The following is a 19,442-nucleotide window of genomic DNA, read 5'->3' on the forward strand; positions in this document are numbered from 1 at the left end:
CACTGGCCACATACAATGGAGATTTTCCATCGCTATCAACTTTAGAGACATCAGCATTGTTCTGCAGTAGCAGTCTCACTATATCTGAATATTCTCCTTCACTGGCCACATACAATGGAGACTTTCTATTGGTAACAAGTTTAGAGAAAACAGCAATGTTCTGCAGTAACAGTTTCATTTTCTCTGAATGTCCTCCTTTACTGGCCACATACAACGGAGACTTTCCATCAAAGTTACATTGGGAGATATCAGCATTGTCCCGGAGTAACAGATCTACTGTACGTGAATGTCCTCCTTCACTGGCCACATACAATGGTGACTGTCCATCTGAATTACCTTTAGAGACATCAGCATTGTTCTGCAGTAACAGCTTCACTGTATGTGAATGTCCTCCTTCACTGGCCACATACAATGGAGATTTTCCACCAAAGTTACATTGAGAGATATCAGCATTGTTCTGGAGTAACAGATCTACTGTATCTGTATATCCTCCTGCACTGGCCACATACAATGGAGACTCATCTTTCTTATTACAATGATATACATCAGCATTGTTCTAAAGTAACACTTGCGCTGTATCTGTATGTCCTCCTTCACTGGCAGCATACAATGGAGATTGTCCATCATCTTTACACTGAGAAACATCAACATTGTTTAGCAGTAACAGTTTCACTGTATCTGTATGTCCTCCTTTACTGGCCACATGCAATGGAGACTGTCCATACAGATTACACTGAGAAACATTAGCATTGTTCTGCAGTAAAAGCTTCATTGTATCTGTATGTCCTCCTTCACAGGCAGCATACAATGGAGATTCTCTATCAACGGAACACTGAGATACATCAGCTTTTTTCAGCAGTAACAGTTTTACTGTGTCTGTATGTCCTCTTTTACTGGCCACATACAATGGAGACTGTCCATGCAGATTACACTGAGAAACATTAGCATTGTTCTGCAGTAAAAGCTTCACTGTATCTGTATGTCCTCCTTTACTGGCCACATATAATGGAGACTGTCCATACAGATTACACTGATAAACATTAGCATTGTTCTGCAGTAAAAGCTTCACTGTATCTGTATTTCCTCCTTCACTGGCAGCATACAATGGAGATTCTCTATCAACGGAACACTGAGATACATCAGCTTTTTTCAGCAGTAACAGTTTTACTGTGTCTGTATCTCCTTTTTTACTGACCACATATAATAGAGACTGATTAAGATGATTACACTGATAGAAATCAGCATTGTTCTGCATTAACAGTTTCACTGTATCTGTATGTCCTCGTTTACTGGCCACACATAATGGAGATTCCCCATCAAATCTACACTGAGAGACATCAGCATTGTTCTGAAGTAATAGTATTAAAATATCTGTATGTCCTCCTTCACAGGCCACATACAATGGAGACTCTCCAACATGATTACACTGAGAGACATCAGCTTTGTTCTGGAGTAATTGATCTACTATATCTGTATGTCCTTCTTGACATGCCACATACAACGGAGACTCTCCAAAAGTGTTACACTGAGAGACATCCGCATCGTTTTCTAATAAAAGTTTGACAATATAAGAATGTCCGCTTTGAGATGCCTTATGTAAAGAAGATCTGTTTACTCCGTCTGTGTTATTCACATTACATTTTACATTAAGAATTAAAAACTTTACAATATCAAAGTTACCACCTGATGCTGCTTCTATTAAAGGTGTAGTACTTATGAGGTGCTCGAAATGACGGTGAAATTCATGGTCGTTTTTTACTTTTCCACCTTCTTTATCAATGTTCTTCAATACAAGTTTTGCATCATCACTCCTTTCAAAAAAGCTTATTAGCCTACCAATAAACGACTTATATATTAACTGTTGATTATGGAATGTACTAGTAATGTCAAACGCTATTAAGTCATATAACAGTCTATCCAAATAGACTTCTTCCTGATGTTCCATGAGTACAATTGAAACATCATTTTCATGATTTTCCGATGAGTCAAAGATGAAATGATCACGAATAAAAACCGAAGAAGCATTTTTGATAAAACATTCTGTCAGACTCTGGCCACAGATTAAAGCTGCAATTTTATAGATTTTGTCATGAAACAATTCTATACTCCGTGCCTCTCATTGTTAAATAGGTGCCATTTAACGTAGAAAAACCTAATTTTAAAGAATTTCTATGCAACTCTTTGGAAAGGTTTATGTCAAATTCTTTAACAATGTCTTCAATTTTGTCCTTCAATTCTGAAGGTGATCTTGATGTTAACCAAATTGTATCGAATCCACCGTCAAATAAGATACACAGAGCAAGAGCACAGAATTGATTTTTGTTTTCATTAATGATATTGTTTATGTTATCTTTAATACTGTTTAAAGGAGCTGTAAAAAGTTTCTTGACTTCTTCAGATGTTTTGTCTTTTGACATTTTACAAAGCAAGGGAAAGAAATCAACGTTATCTATGACATGTTTAACATTGTCAATTATATCATTTGGAAGGTACTGGTGCAGCATAATCATCCTTTCCACTTCCAGAAGACACAACTCTGGTGATAGTAAATTGCATTCTTTTTGTGTTAGTGATGTGAATCCTTTAAACTGTGAATCTTTATATATATGCAGTCTACAAGTAATCAATAATTTTGGACTTGTTATTTTTGAAACAGTGTCTTCATTTTTATTTGCAACATCATTTTCTGCAATTTTAAATATTTTCATCATGTAGTCTGATGCATCTCTCCATGTGTGTAACGTCTGTCTGTTGATTGTTTCCTTTCCACAGATGTCATCAACAACAAAGACTTGTTTTTTGTTTTCATTAAAATAATTCATAATGTCCGTTGGTCCTGTTAAAACAGGTATTATCTCATACTCAAAACTGTCACGTAAGTGTAATGCAGCATAATGTATGTTTGACGATTTTCCACAGCCCGAGCTCCCTGTCACAATAATACAGTTATTTAAGGGCAAAGATCCCAGTATGTGAAGTGTGGCTCTTGTTTCGACAAAGGTAGTCTCCTCTTCCTCCCATTCTTTTATTTCTTGTCCATGTTGAGCTACACAGAAAAGAAATAATAACAACTATTGTTCAGTATTGAAAGTATGATTTTGACCATAAACTAAAGAAAAACAATTTATGTCCGGTTGCAAGATATTGTTGTCAACATAATGGAATTCCCTTGCCACTGTCTTACAAGTGAGAGGTTTAGCTAGCTATAGAAACAGGTTTAATCCACCATTTTCTACATGTAGAAATGCCTGTACCAAGTCAGGAATATGACAGTTGTTTTCTATTTGTTTTATTAGTTAGAACTTTTGATTCTTGATAAGGACTTTCCGTGTTGAATTTTTCCTTGGAATTTTTGGTAATTTTGCTATTTTACTTCTTTTGCAAAGAAGAAACGCATTTTTAATGTTACAATCCTCTTTGTTACATTAATCGATTATGTTCATGATCTCAAAGTTAATTGTCAGAGTATATATGAAATAACCTAGGTTTATAATTTCTGATAGAATGTTCTTTGATAATCAAAAAATATTTATTTTATAATAAAATTGAATTACATTATGTTGACCAAACATTCCATTGCATGATATTCAGCACAACTGTTTTATATAGTATACGTTTAACCTTTCAATAAAACAATATGTGAATGTCAGTGTATGTGTTTTTTTTTCTTTCTGATGTTTGAATGCTCAAGGTCCTTAATTAAAGGAACAATTCCAATACAACCTGAAGTATTCAGGAAGTGCAAAGGCATTCAAAATTTAAAGCAGACCATGCTTAAGTTTCAAATTTTAAGTTCTGATATCGATTTTTGGGTGAAAATATGATTTTTGAAATTACAAAAATTGCCAAAAAAAATTCTCGTATTTGCCTTAAATCTATTTGTTATTATAAGAAAATAACACTGTAAATAATAGACCAATTGGGCAATTATTTACCTTGGTACAGTGTATCCAATTTCATTATATATGAAGTACATTGCCTTGTATCGTTTCTGTGGTTGACTAGTATAGTAATTTAATAACCCCCCCATCTCCACCCAAACCCAAATGTCAATTGATCGTCCCCTAATTTACCTGTTACTTAATCAAACTAAGAAACTATATAATCATAAAAAGACAAAACATTTTAATGTGATATGCATATGAATCCAATCTGGTACAAAATTAATTGACTGAGACAAATTTTTAACGGACTATTTCACAAGGTAATAGTCCACAGGAATACACACCACTTTACCTAGACATATTATTCTGATATAAGACAAAAAGTATTTTCTCTTTCTCATAATTATATAAGTGCCGCATGCTTAGCAAAGAAGTCACTAATAGCTTCATTGACTCGGCTAAGGATTGGACCCTAGACCCTCTGCGCTCAAGGAAATCCCAGGGGGGATTGATAAAAATAGAGGTGTGGTATATGACATGAGAAAAAATATACACAAAATAAACAACCATCTTGATGTCAAATAACAGTTTTCAACAAGTGACATTTGACTATTAAATATGTCAAGCTTTTTACTGTTCACGATTCCCTATAACTCAAAGAAAATGGGTTTTTGTTTCAGATCATAAAATGCCAATGATAGTAAAAATTTACAAAAACTACCGTTTGGGGAAGATAACAACGTAACAGTGCTTAAAGTTGATGAATTAGTAAGGTTTCTTAGAAAACATATAATAGAAGGAGTTAAAGCCATCAGAATAGATAATAAGAAAAATCAGAAATCTCCAAAAAGAAAAAAATAAGAACTAGTTTGTGACATTTCATGGAGTTATAGTGTTCATTTATTTATATAAATGACTATGCCTTCTGCCAAACAATTGCCTCAAAAATTTCAAAAAGTCCTTTGTGGAAAGAAAAATGACAGTCCAAAATAACTAGAACTTAACAAAGATATTGCAGATATTTTTTTCCTCGTCTAATAATACTGTTAGGTCAACAGTAAACTGGAAAGCTTTTTTGCTTTACTTTTCCCTTGACATTACATGAAAAACCCAAAGCCTCGTTTATCTGGTTACTTGAACAAGGCCAAAGTGTGGTATACAATACGTAGGACACACAGGACGGGATAATTTTAGACGAGCACAGGAACATCTATACCGCTTCCAAAAAACTAAGAAATTCATAGTATTATTTACTAACATTTAAGAAGAAACAATAACAATATCAAATGTATAAAACTTCAATTACTCGAAACGATCCAGAAACAACAAGGGCGATCGCATACACAATTTGAAAATTCCTGTCAAATTTAGGCGAGTGACAGTTTTCAAAGAGACGCTTAGTTAACGACTTTAATTCACCCACCTAACACACGGCTATATTATATATCATTCGAAAGTTTATTGACTGTACTTTCTGTTTTGTCCGATCGACAATAATTCGTACGGTGCAATTTTCGATCAATCAAGGTCAAAGGTCAAAACTGAACATTCCTAAATTTTGCTAGAATTTAACAAAATCCCCTTTCCTGGTACTTGTATTTTTATTTTTCTAAAAATTATCTGAACCTTATAAAACAAAATACCATTATTACAAATCAAATGGAAACTAAAATGTTGATTGCCCAATATTTACAGAAAATAGCACTTCTTGAAAAAAAACTTCCAAAAATGATAAAATTGCAGTAAAAGCTAAATGTTTCCTTATATTTGAATATTCATATGTCAAAAATAGAATAAATATATCGTTTATAGGCCAAGGGAATTTTTTCATCATTTTAAACTGCAATTAATATGATATAGGTCAGGATGCAACCTTCTAATGAAGCTTTTGCAGTTAACCTAAACAAACACCATCTGCAAATAGGGATCATTTTGCCTTTTTTTTTTTGGCTAGATTATATTGTCAATATCGGCAGAAAATAATAAACTATATTTGAAAAGACGGTAATTGAAGTACCTTAAAGAACAAACAAGATATATTAAATAAAAAATAGTTTTCCGATGTCGAAAGTCATGTTACGAAATTTATTCTTGTTCAAAAAAGAGGGACGAAAGATTCCAGAGTATTCGAATGAAAACTCTTTGTACCATGCACTTTTCAATAACAAATCCGGCGAATTCCTTTTGATGTTAGCCCATAATTATATATTGTATTAGTTGTTTTATCAAATTTGACTGAAAATTAATATTGTGGAAGATTGAATAACCTTCCTGAGCAACTGCGAACCCGGTGGTGGGTTTAGGAAGTGTTCGCACATTTCTGTAAAGTGTTTTAAGGAGTGTTGTTTTCTGTCCAATTTTTTCACCTTGGTCATGCTGTCATCTGTTTTTCTTCGACTATGGTTTGAGACTGCCTCCTTGTTATTTTCGTCAAGTAAAATAACAAAAATAGCGAACTCACAGGAAAATTCAAAACGGATTTCTCTCTCTCTCTCTCTCTCTCTCTCTCTCTCTCTCTCTCTCTCTCTCTCTCTCTCTCTTTCTCTCTCTCTTCCTACGTCCTTTTTCTTTATTTTTTTCCATTCTTATATTCATCTGTTAGTCTAAAAACTTTGTAATGAGCAATATTGCTTCTACATTGATGGGTAGATTTTAATGAAGTTCAAAGTTTTGAAAGTGCTCATATGGAGGTGGTGCATGAAGGGATTTTTTCATAATACACATATTCAAATAAAATTAAAAATAGTTAGCACTTCAAATTTACCATTACATAACTGCTATTAAGCTATATCATAAAGCTAATCTCAATCTAATTAAATTGTAGATCTCTGATTTCGTTATACTCATAAGATATATGAGCAGGCGAGTCGTGATACATCTGAATTTTAGTAAGATTGTTTTAACCCATGTTGTTTACACTGATACATACAATTGTTAACTAATATCACTTATTATTGTTGTGAGATCTTCGCACCATTAGAAACCCAAACAAAACAAAAATTAAAATAAAGTGAGAAAATCACCAAAAGTCGCTGTCCGATCAACAACAGAGGGCTTAGTGCAGACTAAATATCCACAAACATAATTTGAGTTTAGATGACATAAAACCAATTAAAAAACTGGATAAATTCAACAAAAATTTTCATTTCTCATAATTGTATAAATATTTTAGTTAACCATATATATTCTTGATATACATGCACTATCTTTAATATGTCAATGTTCAATCAATGCTTGCCAGATGATCTACTAAAATAGCGCTCTGTATTCTGAATGCCTCAAATGAAAATATTGTGTGGCACATCCACATTGAAATTTTGATGCAAAACCATGGCCATTTAAATTTGAAATAAAAGTGGTTCAAATTCATTTATATCTCAGTTTCTATTAAGCAAAATTATTTCTAACATGTAGCTGAAGTAAACATTAATATCAAAACTGCTTTGTTTGGTCGAGGTTGCCTACTTTTACAAAGGACTGTTGATGCTTTTTGGTAGATTTTTTGTTGTGACACCTACACAGTAATTTCGTCCTTGATACTAATAAATATAACTAATGTATTTTTACGGGGATTGCCAGTGTTCCTGCCGAAAGTCGGAGGTTCCTTTGGCACTCCGTTGGCCTCCACCAATAAAAGTGATCGCTGCAAAATACTTTAGTACCCATATTCCTGAAAATTGCATTAAACACCAACAAGCAATCAATCATCTTTATATTACAATGAACTAATATGTTAACTATTCAGGAAGTGTAAGTATTGTTGTTACGAATTGATAAAATTGCCAAATCAAAAATTAATGTAAGTAAATATATATGCAACATGTCTTAATTTATTTAAAAGAAATAATGTAGTTTGATACATGTGTAGGATTAAATACTTCGACCCGGTTTGAATAACATTTTCAGCGGCTAACTTATAATAGCTTTCACTTTCTTAGTCAATGGACGATGCATTATAAGCAACCAAGAAACGTATAAATATTGAAATATCAAAGTTACTTTCCCCTAAAAGCATGAATTGCCTGTTAATATATCCATTAACCTTTTTGCATTTTAAAAGTTTGTGTTTTTTCAACCTATCATTGATTACTTATATTTATTTTGAACATGAAACAGCTAAACAGGCTATCTTTTTGCAGATGGCGGTATTTTAGGCAACTGCATGAGTTGTTATAATTGGCTGTTTAATTAACAAGAATGTTAAAAACATCCATAGAACTAAATAAAATATGTTACTTGGTTTTATGGTAAATCACAATTTAACCACAGACAAAAAGTTTGTTTTTCACGCATTTTTATCATTTTCACTAGAATTTCTGGAAAATGGCGCTATTTATCAAAAATCCGACATTGCTATTTCAAAGTGCTATTGATAAGTAACTATTAACATCTGTTATAACAGATTTTCATATGTCCATAGACAATATTATTATTCAGAAGACAGAATATGCAAAAATGCTGACATAAAGTTAGAAATTGTCTGTCCTTGACCTTTCATCGTGATTTGACGGTAAGTGCACCATACGAATATTTGACCACCCGGCAAAAAAGATAGTATAGATGATGTGCTTTCGAATGGTATATGATTTAGCCGTATGCTGAGTGGTTGCATTAAAAATGAAATTTTAATTATCGAATTGTCTTGGATTAAACGACTGCTGATAGCATATCCCCGGGGTCTAAATGACAATATATTGGGACCAGGGAACATATCTAAAACTTCTTCTATTGATATCATGAATATTGTTGATAAAAGACAACGTAATAATAGGTCTCATGACAAACGTATCAATCTAAATCAACGAATTGAACATCTCTTTTTAAAAACAATGGTAGGCATCAATTATTATGTAAACTGGGTAAAATATCAATTAATAAATTACATCATATTTTCAAAGAGTGTGACACAATCTCGTTTTTCAGCCCACCCTATGAATATTCGGGTATAATTACAGTTTGTTGCCACCATAGGCTGTTCCCGCGTGTCGATAAACCTTGAGATCATATACGGCACTTTCTGAAAATTACATATATTAACGGAGGTATTGATTTCATTAACTTATCGAGAATATTTAATGACTCTACCGTTCAAGACTTTATACCTCCCTATGTTGATAACACAGAACCACCTATCATTTCGTATACATACCAAAAAAAACAAAAACAAAAACAAAAACAGCATAAGATTACTTTTTAATTATACGTCGGTAACATCAGACGTCATATAGAAAATAATAGTCCTCTAACTTGAGACTAAATCGTCGAATTAAAGATATGATCCCTATGGCAATGTTATCATTGGGGACCTCAATATCGTTCAAGACCGAGAGGTTAAACAATTTAAAAAAAAAGGACCAAAATATCGTCCTCCATCTTAAATAGATTGGAAACAGTGTCGTCAGGTCACAAAAACGCTCTTTAATTGTATTGTAAAAATTGGTGTAAACGGAAAAAATCTGATAAACAATCTCTGGATTCTTATTTAAACAATTGTATGAATGTTGTAGATATTCGAATATCACATTTTAAAAATAATTCATAAATAAATAAAAAGGGTACATAATACGCCTATTTCTAGAATAAGAAACAAACTACAAGTACTTTCAAAGCGGTTAGTGTTTGTAACTGCCGACAAAGCAGCCTACAATGTGGTGGCGGTATGCCATAAATACTGCACGAACGTCCTTGAAGATTGAAATTTTAAATTCTTCTACATTCAAGTCTGTGTGTTCCACAGTGAGTCATATAGTTAACAAACGTACTATAACCACAGCACAGCTGAAGGCCTCTTCTAAACATTTGAAGGTCCCTACTATCTATTGGTAACCTAAACTACACAAAAAAAACAATAACATATCGTTTTATCTCGGCCTCAAGTAAGTGTTCTTCAACTAATCTTTCAGTGCTTTTACTAGGTTCCTAAACTATTATCAAAGAACTTATCATTAACTTTTGTAATGCAATATATGAAAATAGTGGAATTGACTATTTTTGGAGAGTAAAAAAATCTTTGAACGTTTTAGATAAATTACGTGCTTTTGATGGTCATTTTGATTCTGTTTACAATTTTTACTTTTCAACTCATTACACAACACACCCACACAATCTTATCAAACAAGAGTTTTCCTAATTAACTAAATGGTTGTTTGGTAAATCTGAATGCCAATAGATTTGCTGCAACTCTTTTAAAGCCATCTTCTCTAATGAAAGAGGTAATTATACTAGATTTTCTTACTAGAGGCGTGATGAGATGATGGCAGCTGCTAATTTTTTTCCTTGGTAATATTTATGCACGTTTCGGCAATCAAGTCTATCGACAGGTTGTAGGTATTCCTATGGGCACCAATTGCGCCCCTTTAATAGCAAACATGTTCTTGTACTGTTATGAATCATCTAAGGAAGGGTTTTGGACCTCACAATTATATGTGATCTTCACAGTACTCTTGATGGGCATGTCTAAAGTCGGTAGCATACGATTCAGTTGTTGTCGTTGGTTTCTGTCTGCTATATTTTTGACTTTTTGTTACTGTTTTTTCATGAATCAGTCCGTTAGTTTTCTAATTTTAATTATTTTACATTTCAACATCTCGGAGTATTTCATAACTTACGACAATGTATGGGTTTTGCTTATTGTTTAAGGTTGTACAATGAACGATACATCTTCTAGCTGTTTACATCCATTTACTGAAGTCGCTTGTGGCAACACCTTGGTGTATCCTTGGAAAACATTCAACATCTCATTAGATTTATCCACTCTTAGTTGAAAGACCTTGGTATTTTGTTTCGATTATTATTTTTTTTCCGCCAAACTTATTTCTTGCATGCAATATTGTTTCACAACATGTCGCTGAGATATTTGGTTTTTGTTATCGTACAGTTGTGTCTGTTAGTTATTTGACCTTACAGAACCTAACAATTGTCTTTGTAAGAGTAATCTCCCCGACACTGTGTACACATCTCCTTCACAACCGTAAACGAAATCGACATATTTATTTTTCCAAATTGCTCGTTAAATCCTCATGGTGGTGCGCCTTTCCATTTTTATCAAAGCGATACTGAGACTCCATATGATAGTTATTTCCCCTTTTGTTTTTTTGATATAATTGATATACAAATGTAACTCGTGTACCGTAAGTGAAAGTGACCTAGGTTATCTTAATTTGATGTCCTTAATCCACAAAAAAAGATAAGGCTAGGGTCATAGGTCAAGGTCATGTTCTAAATGTATTCCTTTGCTTATGTGTGCATCACCTCTCAAACTCTAAAAAGTAGGTAAAGAAGACTAGATGCAAAATGATTGGGTTATTGATCAGAAGACATGGTATATTCGGTTTAACACGATATGATGCATATATGAGATTTGCTTTTGAAATTAAGAACTTCAGCCTTAGTTGATTATTACCTCATCCTGGCACATACTTAACTCATGTAGTTGTTTAAAATAGATTGGGTGACATATGACCTTGAAATATATTAACCTTCAAATGACACCGGAAGCAAACCTTTTTTTAACAGGTTGTAGCTAAATATTTCCTTATTTGGAAGAACAGTACATACAAACCATATCTTTTTAAGATCAGTGTAAAGTAAGTTATTTTATGGCACCGGATGTGACCGTTTGTAAACCGAAGGTGGTAATATATCTCCCTTCTGTTAAGCCAAAGTGCATAGAAACCATAATTTTTTTTAATCGGTGTAAAGTAAGCTATCTTATGGCTTGTGGTTGATTATCTCTCATATGCTAAGTGAAAGTACATATAAATCAAATATGTAATAAACCAAAGAAAAATTAATATATGGTACCGGAGTCGACATTTTCTTACCCAGGAAAAGAACATGATCACCCTTATTTCACGCAAAACTATATAGAACCATATTTTTTTTTTAATTATTGTATATTGAGTTTTTTAATGACACCGGTAAACCGGAAGTTGCGTATTATATTCCTTATTTCACAGAAAAGTCCGTAGCAACTAAATATTTTCAAATCAGTTTAAAATGATCTTTCATATGACATTGAAAGTGATTTTTTTGAAACCAAAAGTAGCTGATAAACTCTTATATTTTTGTTACAAGTAAATTTATATTTATTTTAAAAAAAAGTGTTTTGGCTACATGTTTATTCATACTATTAGTATTCATTTTTACCTTTTCTATTTTTCTTATCAAAACATTAGTCTCATCTCAAGTGGAAAGACCTTCAATAACTTCATGGCGAATTACCAAACCATTCTGTACCAAAAATTGTATCAGTGATAGGGAACAGACAAAGATGCACAGATCATAGTACACAATGTGACGTCGTCATATATATAGGCAAATACTAGCAGATAAAAACCTACCCAGATTCCTGATCTTCATCTGATTTCTATTAGACACGAAAACAGTTAGTGTACACATCAAGATGTATTTGTGGCAAAATGTTGAAGAACATCATTTGGAAAACATTAGAAATAACAGTCGTAATGGGTCATTATCTTACAGAGGACTCGTTCGTAAGAAAATGAAATTACTAGTTATGTATAAAACAGTCTAAACCTTTATAAGCCATTCAACTGTAGATAAACAAAATATATACATAACAAAAAGAAAAAAAATCAGACCAGACACATGCAGATTTTTTCAAAGTTAAAAAATAACTTCCCTTTTTGGCCGAATCGCATGTTGTTTCATCGTCATCAAAACCGAACAAAAATATTTGCTTGTTGGTTATTTTGTCTTTTCTGAAAAGTGGTCTCATTGGCAATCATATCATATCTTCTTATTTGTATAAAAAAAATGTTTACAATTTATAACATTCTAAAGTAAGAAACATAATCATTTAAAATATGTTTTGTAAACTTTAATATGAATCATGTGCATGGATTATTGAATGCGTAAATAAATTCAAAATCGTAACAGTGCATTCCCTTCGCAATGAAGCATTGACATTTTTTTTTAAGTTTATTATTTAATAAGTCACATATACACATGATATACCAGTCTAAGTAACACCCTATTTCAGTATAATATATATTGCTCAATTATCTGTATTAAATATGTTTGGTATATCAACTTACTTTCCCAGTAATTCTTTTTTTTTTTTTTTTTTTTTTTGTATTTTAGAAATTGATAATTGTCAACAATAAATCTACATAGTGTTTTCTACTTATAAAGGCGGGCATGAAAATCAATTATGCTTCTATTGCTTTCTTTTGTTTGTATAAAAGAAAAGATACTTGTAAGTCTGTAGAAACAGGATATGCTATATATACATGTGATATAGTTCACAACATGATAAATGATGATTGCTTTTAGTCAAAATTGTCGGTGTTATGCTAGTTGAGATAATTCATGACAGAAAAATACATATTATTCACATGTAGTTTACAATGAGGTTTCATGACAATTAAGAAAATAAGCATACCTCGAATGTTCTTCGGAATATGATCTTCATCTTGTTTTTTTATTTCTGCCTTTATGCATTCTGAAAATAAATAGATAATCTACAATACTATACTGCCAATGTGATTTTTAACTATTTTTTTTCAAGTAAAATCGACCGTACAAACAGGAGTAGGGGCTTACATGGCCCAAAATGGCCCTATATTTACAAATTAATAAAAAGTCAAACTGATCATCTTTTTTACCATTAGTCATCAGAACTAGAGTAAAAGATTTCATAACACTGTTTTTATATAACAAAACATGTTTAATGACGTCAAAATGGTGAGCGTAAATGACGTCCTAATCGGGAAAATATGACAAAAAAAGAACTTGGAGTGGTTTTATTTTATGTTTTACCACGGCACCATGCTTGCACCAAATTGAAATTTTAACATTTACTTCATACATATCAACCTTCAGAATCAAAAATCTTGTTGGTGCAAGGTTGGTGCGATAGTTTATTTTATACTTTTTCATAGCCAAGCAGAGCAATAGACTATTTTCATATCACTGAATTTTGACTCCGGAATTTTAGACTTATCGAGAGGTTACCAACTATGTGGTAGGACATCTTGGTACTTGGTCAAGTAAAAGCAACGCAAAGAAGTAAAATAAAGCTTTCAGTCGGTACAATTTTGTGGCAAAATTAACTGTTTTATCTTTTCTGTACACGACAAAAATCATCGGAAAGCAGTAAACTTTCCCACCAAATTGCACCGATTATATATTTAGTTTTATTTCTTTGTGTTGCTCTAACCTGTCAAAGTACAGGGATGTCCTACTACAAAGTAAGTAACCTGTCGACAAATCATATAATACAAATTCATAAGTCGGTAATATGGAAATGGTCTATTAAACACAGAAGTTTGACTATAAAATGCCACCAATTCTTCTGACAATGTTTAATTTATACATGCTAATGTCTATATGCATTTGACCTTTTCACTTATGAATCTGAAGCATACATTTCTATTATAATTTTCGTAAGTATATCTATTTTTATTTTAAAGAAAACAATGAACAACATATTGTAAGGGATTCAAGGATACATGTTATTTCAAGGAAAACAGCTGATTTTTTGAAAACATTATATTTACTTCAACTAAAAGATAGACATATAACATAACAAAATCTGATCATTTCTAATGTTTCGGTTAATCTCAATTCAAAATTTGGTGTTCGAAATGGGCAATATCTTCTTTGGTATAAGGGATTGATCCAGGATTTAAAAAAGGGAAGTGTGTGGGAGGAGGTGGTTCCACAAAACAGAATAGAATATACCGAAAAAGGATATGAACAATTTTATGCTAAAGATTTATATAAATCGCGAGAAACATGAGATTTATATTTTATTTCACCTCTGGGTATCAAGAGTTTTAGTATTTTTTGGTTAATGATGTGTTATTTGAATTTGTTACTTAAGGATGAGACTAAAACACAAGTGTTAAACAAAATGTGTAAAATTTCAAGATATACATTATGTTAAAAGATATATAGAGAATGGTGCAATAAGTTTTCATCAGTCAATATTGATAAAAAATAATAAAGAGATGTGTACTTAAATGTTAGGCAAGTTACAAGATAGTAGGTAAACCTTATATGTTCATGGTTTCGTCATCCAGATGTTCACATTTCTGTTTGCTAACAGATCTTTGAATCATAACCGAAACATGTATCATTATTTGACATAAATGGGCAACGGATTCGACTTATACACAATTAAAGAAATAAACAGTATCCGACACAAAAAAAATGTTTCTTCTATTAAATGTCCATTAAGATTCGATAATATAGTGGATAGCATAAACATGTTGACAAAGAAATAGGTCGAAAGAGAGAAAGTTGCAATATGGAGTTATTATGCTTTAACTGTAAAATTACACAAAATCTGTATATTCATCAATACTGGGTATACTGAAAATAATATATAAAGTGTGCATGTATTAATTCTTTAAGCAGATGAAATAAGGAGCAATTTCACAATAAGATCAATGTTACATTTCTGTTCTCCACAAAGGTGCTCTACAAGTGCATTTTGTTACCGCAATTTCTTGCAGAATTACAGTTGTTTGTCTGTTTTGTTTGTTGATAATTTTGGGCATTGGTTTTTATACTTGACATTTTCCTTGAAGTTTAGTACTTTTTACAATGTGCATCGTAAATAATCTTTTTGTTTCAACATATGAAAGTTGAATCTTGTAAAATAGAAAACAACTTGCCGTTGCTATGGGCATATTGTTGTTGCTAGGAATAAGTTACAACAATTTCGCCCAAAAATCTGCAGTTAATTGATTTAAATTTAAATAGTGTATGAATGTATAATTTACTGCATTAATTTACTGCATGTTAAACCGATTGAATTTTAAATATAAAGAGATCAAAGATGTATACAAATAAGGAGATGTAGTATGATTGACATGAGACAACTACCTACCGAAGTTCAAATAAAGCGGATGCAAGCAATTATAGGCAACCGTACGACCTTCAACAATGATAAAAAAAAACCTATCCCATATAAATGGCTATAAAACGCCTTGACATGAAAAATATGAAACAATTCAAATGAGAATTGTAACGACCTTATTTATAACAAAACAATTTACGAAAAACAAATATACGAAACATGAACCAACGACAACCACTGAGCTACAGGCTCCTGACTTGGGATAGGCAAATAAATCATGTGGCGGGGTTAAAAATGCTTGTGAGCGCTCTACCCTCCCGTAACCTGGGACGGTGGTGTATATCGTAGGAGCACAACATAAGAACAGAATATAAAAATCAGTTGAAAAAGGCTTAACTCACCAGATTGATACAAACAAAAACATCAAACAAAAACACAGACAGGACGTGTCAGGGTATATATCCATCCCTCACCCCAAACAACAAAAAGTAAAATAACAAAAATAACGAATTCCGAGGAAAATTCTAAACGGAAAGTCCTTAAGCAAATGGCAAAATCAAAAGCTAAAACACATCAAATAAAAGGATAACAACTGTCATATTCCTGACTTGGTACAGACATTTTCTTATGTAGGGGGATTAAACCTGGTTTTATAGCTAGCTAAACCTCTCACTTGTATGTATACAAAAAGACAATAAGTACAGACCCGAGAGTACAGTTACTAACAACTGGTTCAAAGCTAATAGCAACTACTAAAACAAAACCCATGTATCTAAGACTATCAAGAGTTTAAGTATTCTTTGGTTAATGATGTGTTATTTGAATTTGTTACTTAAGGATGAGACTAAAACACAAGTTTTAAACAAAATGTGTAAAATTTCAAGATAGACATTTATGTTAAAAGATATATAGAGAATGGTGTAATAAGTTTTCATGAGTCAATATTGATAAACATAATAAAGAGATGTGTACTTAAATATTGGGCAAGTTACAAGATAGTAGGTAAACCTTATATGTTCATGGTTTCGTCATCCAGATGTTCACATTTCTGTTTGCTAACAGATCTTTGAATCATAACCAAAACATGTATCATTATTTGACATAAATGGGCAACGGATTCGACAGGTACAGAATTAAAGAAATAAACAGTATCCGACACAAAAAAATGTTTCTTCTTTTAAATTTCCATTAAGATTCGATAATATAGTGGATAGCATAAACATGTTGACAAAGAAATAGGTCGAAAGAGAGAAAGTTGCAATATGGAGTTATTATGCTTTAACTGTAAAATTACACAAAATCTGTATATTCATCAATACTGGGTATACTGAAAATAATATATAAAGTGTGCATGTATTAATTCTTTAAGCAGATGAAATAAGGAGCAATTTCACAATAAGATCAATGTTACATTTCTGTTCTCCACAAAGGTGCTCTACAAGTGCATTTTGTTACCGCAATTTCTTGCAGAATTACAGTTGTTTGTCTGTTTTGTTTGTTGATAATTTTGGGCATTGGTTTTTATACTTGACATTTTCCTTGAAGTTTAGTACTTTTTACAATGTTCATCGTAAATAATCTTTTTGTTTCAACATATGAAAGTTGAATCTTGTAAAATAGAAAACAACTTGCCGTTGCTATGGGCATATTTTTGAAATTTACGAAAAACAAATATACGAAACATGAACCAACGACAACCACTGAACTACAGGCTCCTGTCTTGGGATAGGCAAATAAATCATGTGGCGGGGTTACAAATGCTTGTGAACGCTCTACCCTCCCCTAACCTGGGACGGTGGTGTATATCGTAGGAGCACAACATAAGAACAGAATATAAAAATCAGTTGAAAAAGGCTTAACTCATCAGATCGATTCAAACAAAAACATCAAACAAAAACACAGACAGGAAGTGACAGGTATATATCCATCCCTCACACCTAACAACAAAAAGTAAAATAACAAAAATAACGAATTCCGAGGAAAATTCTAAACGGAAAGTCCTTAAGCAAATGGCAAAATCAAAAGCTAAAACACATCAAATAAAAGGATAACAACTGTCATATTCCTGACTTGGTACAGGCATGTTCTTATGTAGAGGGATTAAACCTGGTTTTATAGCTAGCTAAACCTCTCACTTGTATGTATACAAAAAGACAATAAGTACAAACCTGAGAGTACAGTTACTAACAACTGGTTCAAAGCTAATAGCAACTACTAAAACAAAACTCATGTATCTAAGACTAAAATATAAATCAGTACACATCCAACATCAAATGCGTATTAAATGAGTTTATGGCCACCATTAAACAGGTTCCTAGGCAACAGAATATACGAGATGAACCCAAAATGCAAACATTTTCAGAATGTCTGTGGTATATAGTTACAACATGACAAATTAAATGAAATTTGGGGTTGGGGCCAAAAACGGCCATGTTTTTATCGTTATTCAACCATTGCACCTATTATACTTATCTTACAATGTTTGTGTTTAAAGCTGAAGCTCGTTCTAAGTACAACGAAGTAGCATAGCCATGGTATGACAATAAACGTTATGCTGTATATATAGAGTCGACCACTTTATCAAGTGTGATTCGATGTCTATCCATTCGAGAAAGTTAATTTTTCAAATTCTTCAAAATTAATTATCATGGTGAATCTTATTGTTTTATCGAATGAGAGAATAGTTAAATGTTTATCTTACTTCACCTTAACTAGACATGTAATATTTTAAGGATTGTTTGTTGTTCCTTGCATTAAAAAAAACAACAAAACAACATTGGTCTAGAATGTTCCTGAAAAAGTTAATCAAGAAACATATTTTTTTTTTATTCTTAACAAAATATACCCACTGACCTTATTCTGTTTCTTCTAAATAGATTTTTGAGATTTGAATATCGGTAACATCCTGTTTTCTCAAATTCACCCCATATTTAACACGGAGAATCAATAAAGAAGAATATATTATACCCAACCATAAATCCTACCTGATCACACCTATATTTTTTTTTAAATCCTATTTTTAAATCCTAGCACATAAGAATATCAGATGCTTCTCAAAATTTGAGAATTTTTAACAAAACTCAGTTTTTACACCAATTCTCTCTTTAAATTAATGTAAAAAAAAGTAACGTTTCGATATAATTTTTTTACATGCATTATAACCTACATTTAAATGTTGTTGCAATGAAAGCAAAAAAAGATTTATTTCAAAATTTGCGATTTTTGTAACATAATCTTAATCACTCCCAAATATTAATATAGAATTTACATACAGACGACAGGATGAACAAACAGACAGAAATCAGATCAACTGACAGAATGCCAGACAGGGCACGATTGGAGGGTTGTTATAATAACAAGCTGACTTTTTTTTTAATTTTTGTTATTTTTGTGATTTATGTACAAAACAAATATGATATACAGCATCAATAACCTTCAATGTTTAGTTCTTGTTTTTATTTATTCACAAATATCCATGTACTAGAATATCAGTGTTAAATTAATTGTGTCTAGATAGATAAAGTAAACTACTACACGAAATTAATTTTAGATTGATGCATAAAATGGGACTTTTCGAAATTCATTCCTCATCAATCGTAGAGGCAATCAACTATTACGTATAATATTTAAAAAAAAAATAAGGTGCTTAAACTTGCATTTTAGAGCAATGGCCCCTAATACCAACAAAATGGTAGCTAAAACCAACTCATAAAAACCTCTACATAATG

The 19,442-nt window shown here is 32.0% G+C and overlaps 1 protein-coding gene across 2 annotated transcripts in view; it reads right to left on the bottom strand.

The window, feature by feature from the left end:
• Positions 1 to 294: 294 nt before the first annotated feature.
• Positions 295 to 19,442, bottom strand: part of LOC127718977 (ankyrin-1-like) — a 33,561-nt gene continuing 14,413 nt past the window's right edge. For both annotated transcript variants that reach the window (XM_052225052.1, XM_052225051.1), the window contains exons 2-3: positions 13,291 to 13,350; positions 295 to 3,046 (exon numbers count right to left, since the gene is read on the bottom strand). In XM_052225052.1, coding sequence (XP_052081012.1) covers positions 557 to 1,945 — 1,389 coding nt within the window. In that variant the 5' untranslated portion in view covers positions 1,946 to 3,046; positions 13,291 to 13,350 and the 3' untranslated portion in view covers positions 295 to 556. The remainder of the gene's footprint in view (positions 3,047 to 13,290; positions 13,351 to 19,442) is intronic.

Source organism: Mytilus californianus, unplaced genomic scaffold (assembly GCF_021869535.1).
Source record: "Mytilus californianus isolate M0D057914Y unplaced genomic scaffold, xbMytCali1.0.p SCAF_10, whole genome shotgun sequence".
Taxonomy (NCBI): domain Eukaryota; kingdom Metazoa; phylum Mollusca; class Bivalvia; order Mytilida; family Mytilidae; genus Mytilus; species Mytilus californianus.